Raw genomic sequence first — 14160 nt, forward strand, 5'->3', positions numbered from 1 at the left:
CTTACCTGCTTTGCCCCTCCCCCCCGCACTGATTAGTAATCACAGAGCTATCAGCTGTGTTGGATGCAGACAGTGCATATCATGTGTATGTTATTTTCTACTTTTGTCTGTGAAACAGTTGTAGTCTCCTGTTAGACATGGATAGTAGTGCTGTATCAGAGGAATTATAAACATAGGCGCTAACTGCACATGTTACATGAGCAGAGTATTTAGGCCTCATCCAGCTGAAAATTTGAGTTGGCAGTCCTATGTCTGAATGTGGACTACATGTAGCAGAATTTGAAATTGTCCTACATGGTAAATGTTTTGTTCTACCAAAAGTTATAATTTTATGAAAATGTTTAGTTTTGCAAGTCAAGTTGCTGTAATTCTTGGTGTATTTTAGATACATTTCCATGTACATTCCATTTTCTAGACTGTCATGGTTGGGCATCGGTCTCTCGTCCATCCTGTTCCTGTTTTGCATTGTCTCTAACATCCCATTCACAGTTGGATTAATTCATGTGCTTTTTAAAAAATAGTGCCTTGTAATAACGCTTGCTTATGAGTTTGTCCGTATTTCCTCATGGTACACCACAACATTTCATGGATTCTGTTCCAACAGTTTTTGTATAATAGTGTTAACAGTTGTCTTATGTGGCTTAACTCAAATTCCCAACAGGACTGATGGACGACGTTGGTCACTGGCATCTCTCCCTTCTTCTGGCTATGGTACAAATACTCCAAGCTCAACTGTTTCAGTAAGTAACTATCTATAAATAAATAAATAAATAAATAAATAAATAAATAAATAAATAAATAAATAGCTTCTGCTTGTAATATATTCTCAGATTCAGCCCTTGTATGATTTTAAACATCAATGTAGACTTCTGCTAGTATCTACAGTAGGGGTAGGGTTATAGGGAGATAGGGGGAGGTTCTATCCTAGCAATACCATCTATTAAACATTTTAAAGGATTTTGATTGGATCACCCACCCCACTATGCTTGTCAAAATATTTACTATTTTAACTTTTCTGGCAATGAGTCATACAATAGATGCTGTCTGCTGAACTTGAATGAAAAAAATTAAGTGCAGTGCTTGAAAACGGTTACAGGCATGCTAGCTAATAAGTAATTGTTATGGCAGCCTCATTGATATAATAGAGAATTTGCACACATCCTCTCCCCAAAAATGCTATTCATAACGAATATACTTTTTTTGTTATTGTCCCTCCTTCAACAGGCACACTGTGTGTTATAACCACTGTTGATTTCCCTTCCTTCATATAATGTACAGTCCAACATGATACGTCATCATCATCATCATTCTTTATTCGACCGTCAGTCAGAAAGAAAAATACATTTATCCATACAAAATTAAAACATCTAAAACACCTAGAGGAACTTTAGAATAAAACATAGCCAACACTAACATGAAGCTATACAGATAAACCCATGTCAATGCAATCAATTTTAGTCTTATGACGCTTAAGAGCTAGAAAAAGAAATTTGACCACCAAGGAAGCTGTTTTCCCCGTAACATTATTCAACAAATATAAAACCTGTCTTTCTCTGGATAGAGAGCTAAGTTGAGATAAGAGTGGGGCTATAAGATTTTGCCTGAAATCTGTATAGAAAGGGCAGCTCAGGAGAATATGTTCAGTGGACTCTACCTCTCCCAGGGCACAATGACAAGTTCTCTGGGCGTATGGGACTCCCCTGTACCTTCCTCACAATACTGCAGATTCGAGGACATTTAATCTAGCCGCTGTGAGGAGTCTACGGTATTCCACATAGTGAATTTCCACGAGATAAGGAGCTGGTGTAACCTGATAGATCTGCTCCCCCAGGAACATCCCTGGTTTCACAAGTCCTCTTGTCTAGCAATATCACTCAGTCTCTGGGAGATCACAGCTCTGGCTTGACTATATGTCATAGACTCCAGGTAAAGATGTGACAACCCACAGGCCTGTACTTCATTTATGATTTCCCTTTCCCACGATGATTGAAAATCATCCCTCAGTATCAAGCGGGCCATACCCACTGGCTTAAAGCATAGTTTGAGCCATAGCCAAAGCTTTGCCTTCAAGGCCACATACTGAAAAGCTTGGCAGCCAGCCTCTAATCTCATGACCGCACCCGCTACGGAAGGGGTGATCCTGAGGAAGGGGGGATCCTATTATATTTTATATATGCCAGAAGGTACATTGTATCCTCCCATAACTCATTTTCACTTTGAAATTTTTATTTAGCAGGATTCCATGCACCGCTTAGCTAAAATATAAAAAGTTATTTTCCCTGTTACACAGTTTGGGGCCCATTTCCCTTGGAGTAAATCCATGTTCTATTGGAGCCAATCATTTCCACTGCAAGATAGGTTTGGATGCCTGAATAATTACATATTCATATCTTGATAGGTACAACCTGGCTCTTCATACTAATTTTTAAGATTAGGTGATGTTCAGATAGCTATAAGAAAATGTAAACCACAGTTAATCTATTGGTAGGTTGTTAAGAGATCACAGCACAAATTGTCATATTCTTTTACTATTTTAAACCTTCTAGAAAATAGTTTCATGTAAACTGTTATGTTGAGAAAATTAACAAAAAGCCTTTGAACTATCTGTGATTGGGAAGATGGCTCTGAATAATAAACATAGATAAAATAAAAACTGACAAATTGCCAACCAGGTCCAGATGGCATTCGCCAGAGAGTTCTCAAAGAACTCAAATGTGAAATGGCTGATCTTCCAACAGAAATATGTAACTTGTCACTCAGATTAGCCTTCATACCAGAGGATGGAAAGCAGCCAATATAACACCAATTTTTTTTAAAGGCATCCAGGGAGGTCCTGGAAATTACAGGCCAATTTGCTTAACGTCTGGCCTGGGAAAACTAGCAAAAAGTATTGTTAAAGATAAACTAACCAAGCATATATAAGAACAAGCCTTGCTGAAGTAGAGCCAGCATGGCTTCTGCAAGGGCAGTACCAGTTTCATGAGCCTATTAAAGTTATTTGAGATTGTGAACAAGCTCACAGGGGTGATCCAGTTAGCATAGCATACTTGGGCTTTCAAAAAGCTTTCTATTAGGTCCCTTACCAAAGTCTCCCGAGTAAGCTTAGCAGTCATTGACTAAGAGGAGAGTTCCTCTTGTGGGTCAGGGATTGGGTAATTAGGAGAAAACAAAGAGTAGGAATAAATGGGCAGTTCTCTGAATGGAGAAAGGGGAGTCCCCCAAGGATTGGTATTGGGACTTGTGCTTTTTAACTTGTTTATAAATGAATTGAAGTTAGGGGTGATCAGTGAGGTAGCCAAGCATGCTGATGACATTGTTCGGGTTTGTTAAAGCAAAAAGAGATTGTGAAATGCTCCAACAGAAATGAATGGACAGTAAAACGGTAAATGCAGTTCAATGCAAACAAGTGTAAAGTGATGCATGTTGGTGCAAAACATTCTAGTCTGAACTTGTAGTGACTGACCATGAATGAGACCTTGGGGTTGTAGTGGACAACTCAATAAAGATGTAGTTCCAGTGTGTGGCAGCTGTGAAAAAGCATTATGACAATTTCATAATGCTGTTATACAAATCTGTAGTGTGACCACAATTGAAATACTTTATACAGTTCTGGTCTCCAAACCTCAAGAAAAATATTATAGAGTGGGAAAAGATTCAGAAAAGGGCATCCAAAATGATTGAAGAGATGGACCAATTCTCCTGTGAGGAAAGGGTGTAGCATTTGGAACTTTTTAGTTTAGAGAAAATGCAAATAGGAGGTGACATGAGAAAAGCTTATCACATGGAGGAAATAGGAGAGAAAAACGTTTCTGCCTCCTTTTCATTAAACCAGAACTTGTGAACATCTAGTGAAGCTGAATATTGGGAGATTCAGGACAGATAAAGGAAAGTGTTTATTCACACAGTGCACAGTTAAACTGTGGATTTATGGGCATCAACCTAGATAACTTTAAAAGAGGATTATATAAGTTCAGGGAGGAGAAGGCTATCAGTGGCTATAAGTTGTGATGGTTATGCTTTACTTCTTCTGTCAGAGGCAATATGCCTCTGAAAACCAGTTGCTGGCAGTTATAGGTGGGCAGAGTGCTGTTGCGCTCAGGTCCTCCTTGCAGGCTTCCCACAGGGAGTGGAAGCACCGCCCTGTACAACCCCCAGAATTGGCGTTCCCCACCTCTCACATTCCATTCTAAATCATAGTTGTGGCATTCCCAAGGCTCCAGGCCTAGTGTGACCAAACCAGTCACACTCCCCTAAATCTGCCACAACTTGTTGGTTGGCTACTACGTGAACAGGATGCTGGACTATATGGGCCATTGACCTGACCCAGTATGACTGTTCTCACATTCTTAACTAGACATAGGCAAACTTGGCCCTCTAGATGTTTTAGGACTACAATTCCCATCATCCCTGACCACTCACTGGTCCTGTTAACTAGTGATGATGGGAGTTGTAGTCCCCAAACATCTGGAAGGCCGAGTTTGCCTATGCCTGTTCTGAACTTATCAATCTGAAGCTGTCAGCACAAATCACTTAAGGATTGTATGTAAGCATAGGTAAGGTAAGATTAATAGAAAACTCCTTTGCTCATTGCTTTTTCATCCTAGATTTTAAACAAAGAGGATAGTATTTCAAAAGAAAATCTATTCATAGTAATGTTAAAGCAAGCAACTATTTTGGTCTTCAAGATTTATACAGATGTTTGTTTTGTGAATCTGAATAATTGACTGAACACATGCTTGGAGACTAGATAGAAAATTTCTGTAAGGCATTTCTCCAGAAAGTATTGCTGCCTCGGGATTTAGAAGCAGCAGCAACCTGTTAGAAGGAAACTAACTGTTGCTCCCCATCATGTGTTCCTTCTGCAAAACAAATGTGCCTCTTTACCAAAGTAAATATCCATGTAGGAAAGTGTATTAAGTGGAGTGATTCTGGAGCATAGGAATATAGAAAGCTTCCTTATACCAAGCCAGTCCATCAAGCTCAGTAACGTTGACCCTCACCAACAGCAGCATTTGAAGGTTTCCAGTAGGAGTTATTCCCAGCTCTACCTGGAAAACACCAGGGGTTGAACCTGGGACTTTGCATATGCAAAGGATGTGCTCTACTACTGTGCTATAAGCCTTCCTCAAAATTGCTTCTGAAAATTGCTTCTGTAACTTTCCAGTGCATCATCTTGATAAGTCACCTTCTGCACTAAATTATCTTTAAAGTTGTATTACAGCACAGCAAATCAAAAAGGATAGCTGTAGTTAATGGGTGATCGTGTTATACTATTTTCATATATATGCTTAACAGTTTTGTCTGTTTTAAATGCAAGGGCTGAGAGAATACACAGGAAGAGTCCTTGAAATTGCAAGGCTGTATCTGTACAGATGCATATAAAGTGTTTGTATGATTTTATTGTTTCTTTAATCTCTTAAGGTTGCATTTTTATTTCCTGTGTTCAGAAAGTTTAGGAATAAGGAAGTTATTCTGTGTACAATCCATACAAATGTTTAACATGACTTTAGGGTTATGGTACAAATTTATCTTCCACATGTTTATTGCAGTCATCCTGTTCCTCCCAAGAGAAGTTGCACCAGTTACCATACCAACCAACTCCAGACGAACTACATTTTTTGTCTAAACATTTCTGTGCCACTGAAAGCATTGCCAGTGATAATAGATGTAGGACTACTCAAATGCGGCCACGATCCAGAAGCCTGAGGTGGGTTGACCTGCCAGGAAATTGAAATGCTATCTTCATGTGGAAACTAATGAGAAACTATACTTTTTATGTACGTTACTATAACATTGTTTTATATTTTGTTACCTTGTTTAAAAGCATTTCTAAATCTCTTAATATTTTGGGCAGTCTTCATGAATGTAAAACATGAAAAACAGTAAAGCAATACAATAAATACGGAGATTTTAAGTGTTTGAATTTCTCTTGTTCTCAGTGGAGGTGAAGCTTGTCAACAAAGAGAAAGAAATATAGGTGATCTTTTCATTTGTTCAGAACTCAATCAAAATATTTAAGGCATTAGTTTAATATAAAACTAGTGTCTCCAGAAACTACTACTTGCAGAGATTTCCTGCCTTAGCTCCATAGATTGATAGATAGATAGATTCTTCTGATTCTCAGTTACTTGAGAAGGATAATTTTTATTCTGAACTGTGTTGCATGCATCCTGGAGGCTGTAGTCACTCTCTAGATTTAATCAAACAGCAGCTCCATATGAAAAAAACAGTGAGTTGTAGTGTTAGTGTCAGCGTAAACAAGTCAGTCTAATGTACATATGCACTTTGCTCCTCTTGTACCACCCCCCCCACTCCTTAATTTCACTTAGCAATGTAGAGGCTTGAGAGGGGACAAAATACAATAAGCAAATAGATTCTGGATGAAGTAGAAGGAGGACAGTAGCTGGTAGAACCTGGCTAGAGTGACATAGCTGGTGTGCAAGAGCCACAACTGGGTCCTGTTATTCATAGGTCAGTAGGCTCTGTTGCATAAAATGGAATTCTCCAGTAGTCAACGTGTATACTTATCCTGAAATTTTGTGGCTTTTGCACAGTGCCCCAACCCCCCAATGAAAATGCAGTGCAACTACATTACATTATATTACATTACATCTTACAGAATTTGGCCACAGGCCTAACAAAACAGAGCAGAGATTCTACTTTAATGATAGTTGATGAGGATTTAGTGATATGTGTGTACTAGAACCTCTTTTCCCAGTTCATGTAAACCTGCTTTATAAAGTTTTAGAACCCACATAAATAATTTTGATACAAGGCGCATATCAGGTGCCTAGCCTTAGGAAATACATGCTCGCTCATTCCTCTTTTCTTATAAAGTAGGAAAGGTGGAAGCAGCCTTGTGCCTGTACAGTATTTAGGAATGAGTTCAAAAATATTGTGCTCCTCAGACTAGCAAATGCATCATTAATTAAGTTAGTCTTAAAATGTCACAAGACACTGTTGATTTTGCTGGAGCAAACTAACATGCCTACACCTCTGGAAACTGGGAGTGGACTGACTCCCAGCTCTTGAAAACATTGTTTTTATCAGTTTACAAAAAAGCATGTTCAGAGGTCAAGCTGGCTGACATGGCAAGGTACAGGGGACAGGACAGAAAACCAGGTTGGAGGGTTGACTAGAATGGAGTATTGCAGAGGAAGGCATGGCAGACAGACTAGAACAGTGACTAAGACCTCTTCACTCTGCCACATTTTGTTGCAGTCCACTTGTCCTGTAGTAATAATAATACTGACTCCCGACAGAAGAGAGTACATAAATTATAGACCTCATTTTCAGTTCATTCAGTGCAAGATCTAAGGGATGATTGGCTTTGCTTTACTTGCAGCCCTGGACGTTCTCCTGCCTGCTGTGACCATGAAATAATTATGATGAACCATGTATACAAAGAAAGATTCCCAAAGGTAAAGATTAATATTCACTGCATTCTAAAGCTGACCTGATAAGAAATCTGTGTTCTAAAAAAAAGTGTTCTGTTATATTTGGTATATCCGATTAATTAATTTAAGCCAATGCTATCATAAAGCAACAATATTCTTTAAAATATTTTCAGCTGATCTACAGCTGATCTGTCTCAGAAGCAATCATGCCAAAGTTGCATTATAGTTCTCTTCACTTTCCAAAAATCTTTGGTTTTATAGTAAGTTAAACAGGGTACATAACTTTCTAGAAGGCTCTTTGCAGTATAAGATGCAATGACAGGACACACAGCCCTGAAAATTCCTTGCAAAAACATGGAATCCTGGTGGAGCAAGCATGTATAACTTTGTGGAAGCAACTTTTGCAAGTGTGTGCTTTAGAAATATATGTTTATTTTTAGTGTAGCTATTATTAGTATTGGATTATCAGAATAATAGGGCTTTTGTGGTTGCTGTACAATTATGAGATGGAATTCCTCTAGCATTCAGGAAGACCCATGTCTTAATTTTAAAAAGGAGGTTTTAAAAACCCATATTTTTTCAAAACATTTGATTTGTGCATTGGTGAGTTAACTGCATTTAACTGGAGTATGGTTGTTATTGCTCTATGCTTGTGGTTTTAATGTTGTTTGTTTTGCTGACTGTGTGCTTTAAAAGGTTTTATAATGTAGTATAGTCCATTTTGTGGAGGATTTCCTCTAAAGAGAGTATAAATCTCTTAAATAAATGCCAGGTTGTTTGAAAGAGGGATAAACTTTTACCTCTTTCTACATCCCAGTTTGCACACCACATTAAACCATAGTTTAAAAGAAGCTGATTTAATGTGAATGAGCAGTGTGCTGTTGTATGCTGGTCAAAAGTTTGCATGATACTCTTTCCCCACTCCTTCTGCACTGTAGCTAAAACAAGCTGAAGTGGTTACTTCTGGTGGTTTGTTTGGAGGAAACAAACCACAAGCCCCTGCTTTGGACTACATGACAAGCCAGACTCTGGCTGGTTTTGTCCTCTGTGTGGTAGCAGCACAAACAGGAGAGGAGTGCCACAAGAACTTTTGAGTAATGTGCACATTGCTTGTTCAGATTAAACCATAGTTGGTTTTAAACTATGTTTTCATGTAATGTGAAAGCCAGGCTAATATGTATGGCCTGTATGATCACCATCTGTGGCCTTTTTAGAAATGGGCAGGATATATATTTGTCAGGGAACGGCCCTCGGCTGGGCGGGAGGTTTTCTCGATGTACCGAGAGCCCAGGCACCTCCTCAGTAGTGAGACCTCCTCAACCGGAAAGAGCGGCACCTCCTCCAGTGGGGAGGGGCGGGCTGGAAACAACCAGGTGAGGCAAGGGCTTGGAGATGCTGCGGAGAGCCCCAACACGCCTCATGAGTTTCACTCTGAGGGGAGCACACCACTTCTGTTGCCCCAGTTGCGTAGAGGGGTCAAAAGGAGACAGGGGAGGCAGCGCTTTGGGGTGCTGAAATTATTATGTTGGGGTCTCAGCCGGAAACCGGCACTCCCAGATTCTGCGAGCGACTAGGACGGTCATGTTTTCACGTTCTCTGCACTGTAAATAGTCTGCACCAATAAACTGTTAAAAGACAGTTGAGACTCATCCCTGATTACTCGTGAGCAACCCTAACGCAGACCTGACCATATTTTAAAAATTTTTTATTAAAGATTTTATTTAGTTACAAAAGTATAACATTGCCTCTTTTTAATGCATTTCTTTTTTCTCCTGTGGGGGTTGTTGCCTGGTTGGTTGGTTGGTTGGTTGGTTGTAAGTTGCTTTGTGTTGCCCTGGGCAAGATAAAGCGACTATCAAATTCAATCAATCAATCAAGTACTTTTACAGGTTCAGCCTTCCATTTTGTCTTGCAGAGGTTTTAATTTAAAACTTAAGTATGTTTAATAGCTTCTTGATTAAACCTATAAAACTTGTTTTGATAGGCTACTGCTCAGATGGAAGAGCGACTTCAGGAGATTATCACCAACCACTCTCCTGATAACGTCCTTCCCTTGGCAGATGGAGTTCTCAGTTTCACTCACCACCAGATCATTGAGCTGGCTCGTGATTGCTTGGATAAATCTCATCAGGGCCTCATCACCTCACGATACTTCTTCGAGTTACAGCACAAATTGGATAAGCTCCTACAAGAGGTATGAAACACATAAATATGGTTTAGAATTTGCTGAGATAGTTAGTTGAAGAAAATGCAGCTCTGGAGATAGTTATGATAACTGACCTATAAAAATAAATACCGGTGCATAAAACACATACAGCTCTTTAAGTGGGTCTGGTCAGTTTAGTGACCTCTGCAGTTGTCTAAGGGACATTAAAGCATGTCTCTCTATAATTGGTTTATGAAGTATCTTTATCCTAGAATGTAACTTAGGCAGTACCTCTGTGCCTCAGATGAAATAGTTTTATACTCTCCTCTGTCGTGGACAAAAGGAATATTATATCCAAGTTTAATTTTGTCCAGTCTAACAATTCTGGCTAATTTTATCCAATCTAGTAATAATTGTGTGGTTAAGGAAAAGCTATACAAAACAATGGGAATGTGAAATTCATTAGACTTGCAGAAGGCATTGAAAATCTGCATTACATGTACCAAGCCCTTCCACCAGCCAGATTTTCCCTTAGTATATTTCCTCCTTCCTCCTTGGGTAAGAAAGCCTCCTCCATCCACCATGTTGGCAAGGTGGCTCAAAGTGTATAATTGCATCATTCATTTGCCTCCACCCATCAAGATTTTTGCTCATTCAGCAAGAGCAGCAGCTGCTCCAGCAGCATTTCCCTTAAATATGCCTCTGCAGAAAGTCAATCAGTTGGCTACATGGGTTAGTTCCAGTATCTTTTTAAGCCTTATAAGGTGGATTTTTATGCTTTGGCCAAGGCAGCATTCATGATACATGTCTTATAGCAGGGGTCGGCAAAGTTTTTGTGGCTTGGGTTGGTTCATGGTCCCGCAGATGCTGCGGTGGGCTGGAGTGTGTGCGTGCGCATGCATGCATGCACATGCAAACACTATTTCCAGCACTCCTTCTCGCGTGGAGGAGGCATGCTCAGGTTCCCATTGGCTGAAGGAGCTTCCTGCAGCCAATGGGAAGCCGGCCAGCATCGCGGAAGGCAGTCCCCACTCTGTTCTGTGCCGGTTTAGCGCGGCACACAGGAGCTGACCGACCGGGCGGCGGGGGTCCATGGGCTGGTTAAACAACCCCCTGTGCCACTTGTGGCCATGGGCCTTAGGTTGCTAACCCCTGTCTTATAGCATGTTTTCCTAGTTCAGAAGGCAGACCTATATTTTAAAATTATATATCACCTGGTGTCATTTACATGCATGAGGGAAGAGACCATTGGTCCTTATCTGTGAATTTGTTTACTGTATTAACAAATCATTGAACATTTTGATGAAGATGAGTACAGGCAAAATTATTACATGTAGTTTAAAGGTATCACAGACCTGGGTATGCCGTCTGTCCAAGTAAAACGTGAAATAATATTTCTGAATTGTCCGTGGTCAAATGCTATTAAAATGTTAGCAAAAAATAATAAGGTTTGAATAATGCTGAAGTTTTAAAGAACATGTTGGGATTTTAAAAAAGGCTTGGGTTTGCACGATGTTTGGTAACATTAAATTATTGATAAGATAATTGATTCCAAAGTACACTAGTAAACAGTATATTTGAGCTCAAACTGAGCTTTTATGGTTTTTATTTGGGTGTCCTTTATTCCCAAGTATGAAAACTCCCATTTTTGCTACCTTTGTAGTGTTCATTTCAACATAAATCCTTGCAGGAATGCCTGCTGTTTACTGGAACTAAATTGTGGGAACACACTTTGGGTTTCTGATGATGCAATTGTTGTCAGTTCCCAGCTGTGACATTCAGTGGATAGCTGTGTCCCCTGCTGCTTGGCACATTGTTATTGCTTTGCATGGCTAAGGGAAGTCACAAGGCTTCTGAGCAGCTTGATTTAGCTGACATATTTGTAGTAAGGTCAAGGTCAATTTGAATTTAATGTTTTCTTGGATCAACCTCCTTTTACTTTCCTGGGATCTTTTTGTTCACAAGCTCACCTAGTATTGCAGGTTTAAGCATCTAATACAAATAGTAATGCATTCATTATGCTAATGTTTGCTAGACTGGAATAGTGAAAATCATTTCTCCCGTTTGGTTTCTTCTCTCAAATTTGTCATACAATAAAATGCAATAATCTATAAGTACTGCCTTTAAACTACTAGGTGTTTAAAAAACCTATACTAAACTTAATTTTTCATATTGTTTTAATTAAGAGTTAACATGTATGAGATTTTAAGTCACAAATAAAAAATTATTTTGAAAAGTAAGTCTCTAGTAATGCAATCAACCATCTAACTTGGATTGATTCAGATTCACACTCATGGATATCTACCAGTACACTGGAGAATAAGTTGTGAATGTAATTTGAACTTTATCCTGCAGCTTCTATTATTCAGACAAAGAAGTTCCTTTTTTGCGATATGAACAAAGGAGCGTCAATATCCTTCAGACAGGAGAAGCAACATATGGCTTCTTTGCATTCATTAGGTCTCTGAAAGTCTATTCTTTGTTACTAGACAAAAAAAGTTTGAAAGAAATTTGGAATGCCGTACAAAACCTCTTGAAATTTCTTTCCCAAGCTTTTTCTTTCTTCAGAAAAGTGCTCTTTTTGTTCCCATTCTTTCACATTATACTTTCCATTTCTTTTCTGAACATCTACTGAATTTGCCATCACAGTAATTCTGTTTAGATTACTCACCTGCTATTTCCCCCATGTACATTTTATTTGCTGCTGCTTCCACAGATAGAGGTTTACTCCTAAGGCAGATGATTGCACAGCTGAAATCTAAGGAAATTTTGCTCTCATCCAGCAGTGGCAATCCATGTGCAGAAGCAAGATTCCATGCATAGATTGCTTTGCTAAACATAATCTGTGAGCACATAAACAGACTATGTTGGTTTTTAAAAATAAAAAAATAAAAAAATCTTGAATCCAGCACCTATGCTATTCCAGCAGTGATTCTTAATGAACTGAGTTCATATTTCTACCACATGTATACAGTTGGACAGATGTTCACCCTGAGATGCACATAGCAAAGGCAAGATTCAAATGTAAGAACTAACTTGTTTGTACTGTCAACCTTGACTTTACAGTTCATTGTTTGGGGTGGTAGGGTGCACTGGTGCCTGCATTAATGTGTTTTGGAGTTAGCTGAGCTACCAGTGCTTGCAGTTAGCATTGATTTAGCTATATGACTTACCTATAAATGTTATCCTTCTTTTTTCAGTAAATCCAGAGCAACTTGTGATAACATTCAAAACAAAATTAAAGAAGAACTCTTCACAAAACCATTTCCTTACAAGTCCTCTTAAAACTAATCTGCCAAATATGTGTACCAACTATGGGTTTCCTTCTACAGCATGACTATTTTACTAAGCTTTCTCTTGCACTTGCACTAAGATGCTTCCCTTCCATAGGAGATGGGTGGACACACACAGACACAGGCTGTGCACTTAACAACAGAGGTATTGGTATTACTTGTGTCAACATGGTGGCTATGTGGAGATGGTAACCCATGTGATTTTAGAAATGATTGTGTTGGAAGAATATACAGTTCAGTTCACTGTATTACAATTGGTTTGTCATATTACCGTATTTTCCGGCGTAGAAAACGACTGGGCATATAAGACAACCTCCAACTTTTCCAGTTAAAATATAGAGTTTGAGATATACTCGACCGCAGATTCTCCACCCGGCGTATAAGACGACCCCCGACTTTTGAGAAGATTTTCCTGGATTAAAAAGTAGTCTTATACACCAGAATATACAGTAATTCTTTCTCTATGTCAGTATATAACATCAAGTCTCTTTTTCTTTATCAGGCCCAAGAACGATCAGAAAGCGGAGAACTGGCATTTATTAAGCAGCTCGTCCGAAAGATTCTTATTGTCATAGCACGTCCTGCTCGCTTACTGGAATGTTTGGTAAGATTATGCTTATTTTAATCAGTTGGGTTGCCATTGAAGGTCAGCGGAAGAAACGCCAATGAATGAGTGCTTTTCATTCAATATTGTTGCTTTTAGTACATTTTTAGTATGTTCCCCCCCCACACACACACCAACGAATTGCAGTCTTAGATTGGGATGCTGTGTAAACATTCAGTAGTGGTGAAATTGTTTTTTATTTGCCTTTCTTTTCTGGGAGCAAGTGAGTGAAAGCTAGGAAAATAGAATGCAAATGTTTGAACCATGTGGTCTGTGGATTGAATGCATATGTTCTGCTTTATCTACTCGATTGGTTTATTGAAAGATAGTGTTTTGGCTGGTAGGTGTGTAGTGTTTTTACGCCCTTTGTTTATCTTTTGACATTTTCAAAGTTAATGTTTTATTTCTTCCCAGCATAGGTTTCTGTGTATTATTACCTGTATGCCAGAAGTCCATGCTCTTATATTTTAGATTAATGATTATATACCTGTTTGGGAGACACTCTGCAGGTCTCCGTGAAATCAGTTGCTTACCATGGAAAAAGATTGCAACCAGCCTCATATTTTACTAAGCTCCAAGTGGCTTATCACTTCATGTATTTATAGGTGTTTGGGATGAGGGTCATGGTGAGGAAAGCTTATTAGGAGCGATAGGTGAATTCTCCAGTGGTCTGGTTTGGAATGGGTCCATTTAAATCAGATTAATTTAATGGATGTCTGC

The 14160-nt window shown here is 39.1% G+C and overlaps 1 protein-coding gene across 1 annotated transcript in view; it reads left to right on the forward strand.

The window, feature by feature from the left end:
• The window catches only part of MAST4 (microtubule associated serine/threonine kinase family member 4), a 215588-nt gene that overhangs the window by 157673 nt on the left and 43755 nt on the right, over positions 1 to 14160 (forward strand). The window contains 5 exon segments of the mRNA XM_033163954.1: positions 662 to 740; positions 5550 to 5707; positions 7346 to 7421; positions 9382 to 9591; positions 13339 to 13440. Of these exon segments, the coding sequence (XP_033019845.1) occupies positions 662 to 740; positions 5550 to 5707; positions 7346 to 7421; positions 9382 to 9591; positions 13339 to 13440 (625 nt within the window).

This window comes from Lacerta agilis, chromosome 11 (assembly GCF_009819535.1).
Source record: "Lacerta agilis isolate rLacAgi1 chromosome 11, rLacAgi1.pri, whole genome shotgun sequence".
Lineage (NCBI taxonomy): Eukaryota > Metazoa > Chordata > Lepidosauria > Squamata > Lacertidae > Lacerta > Lacerta agilis.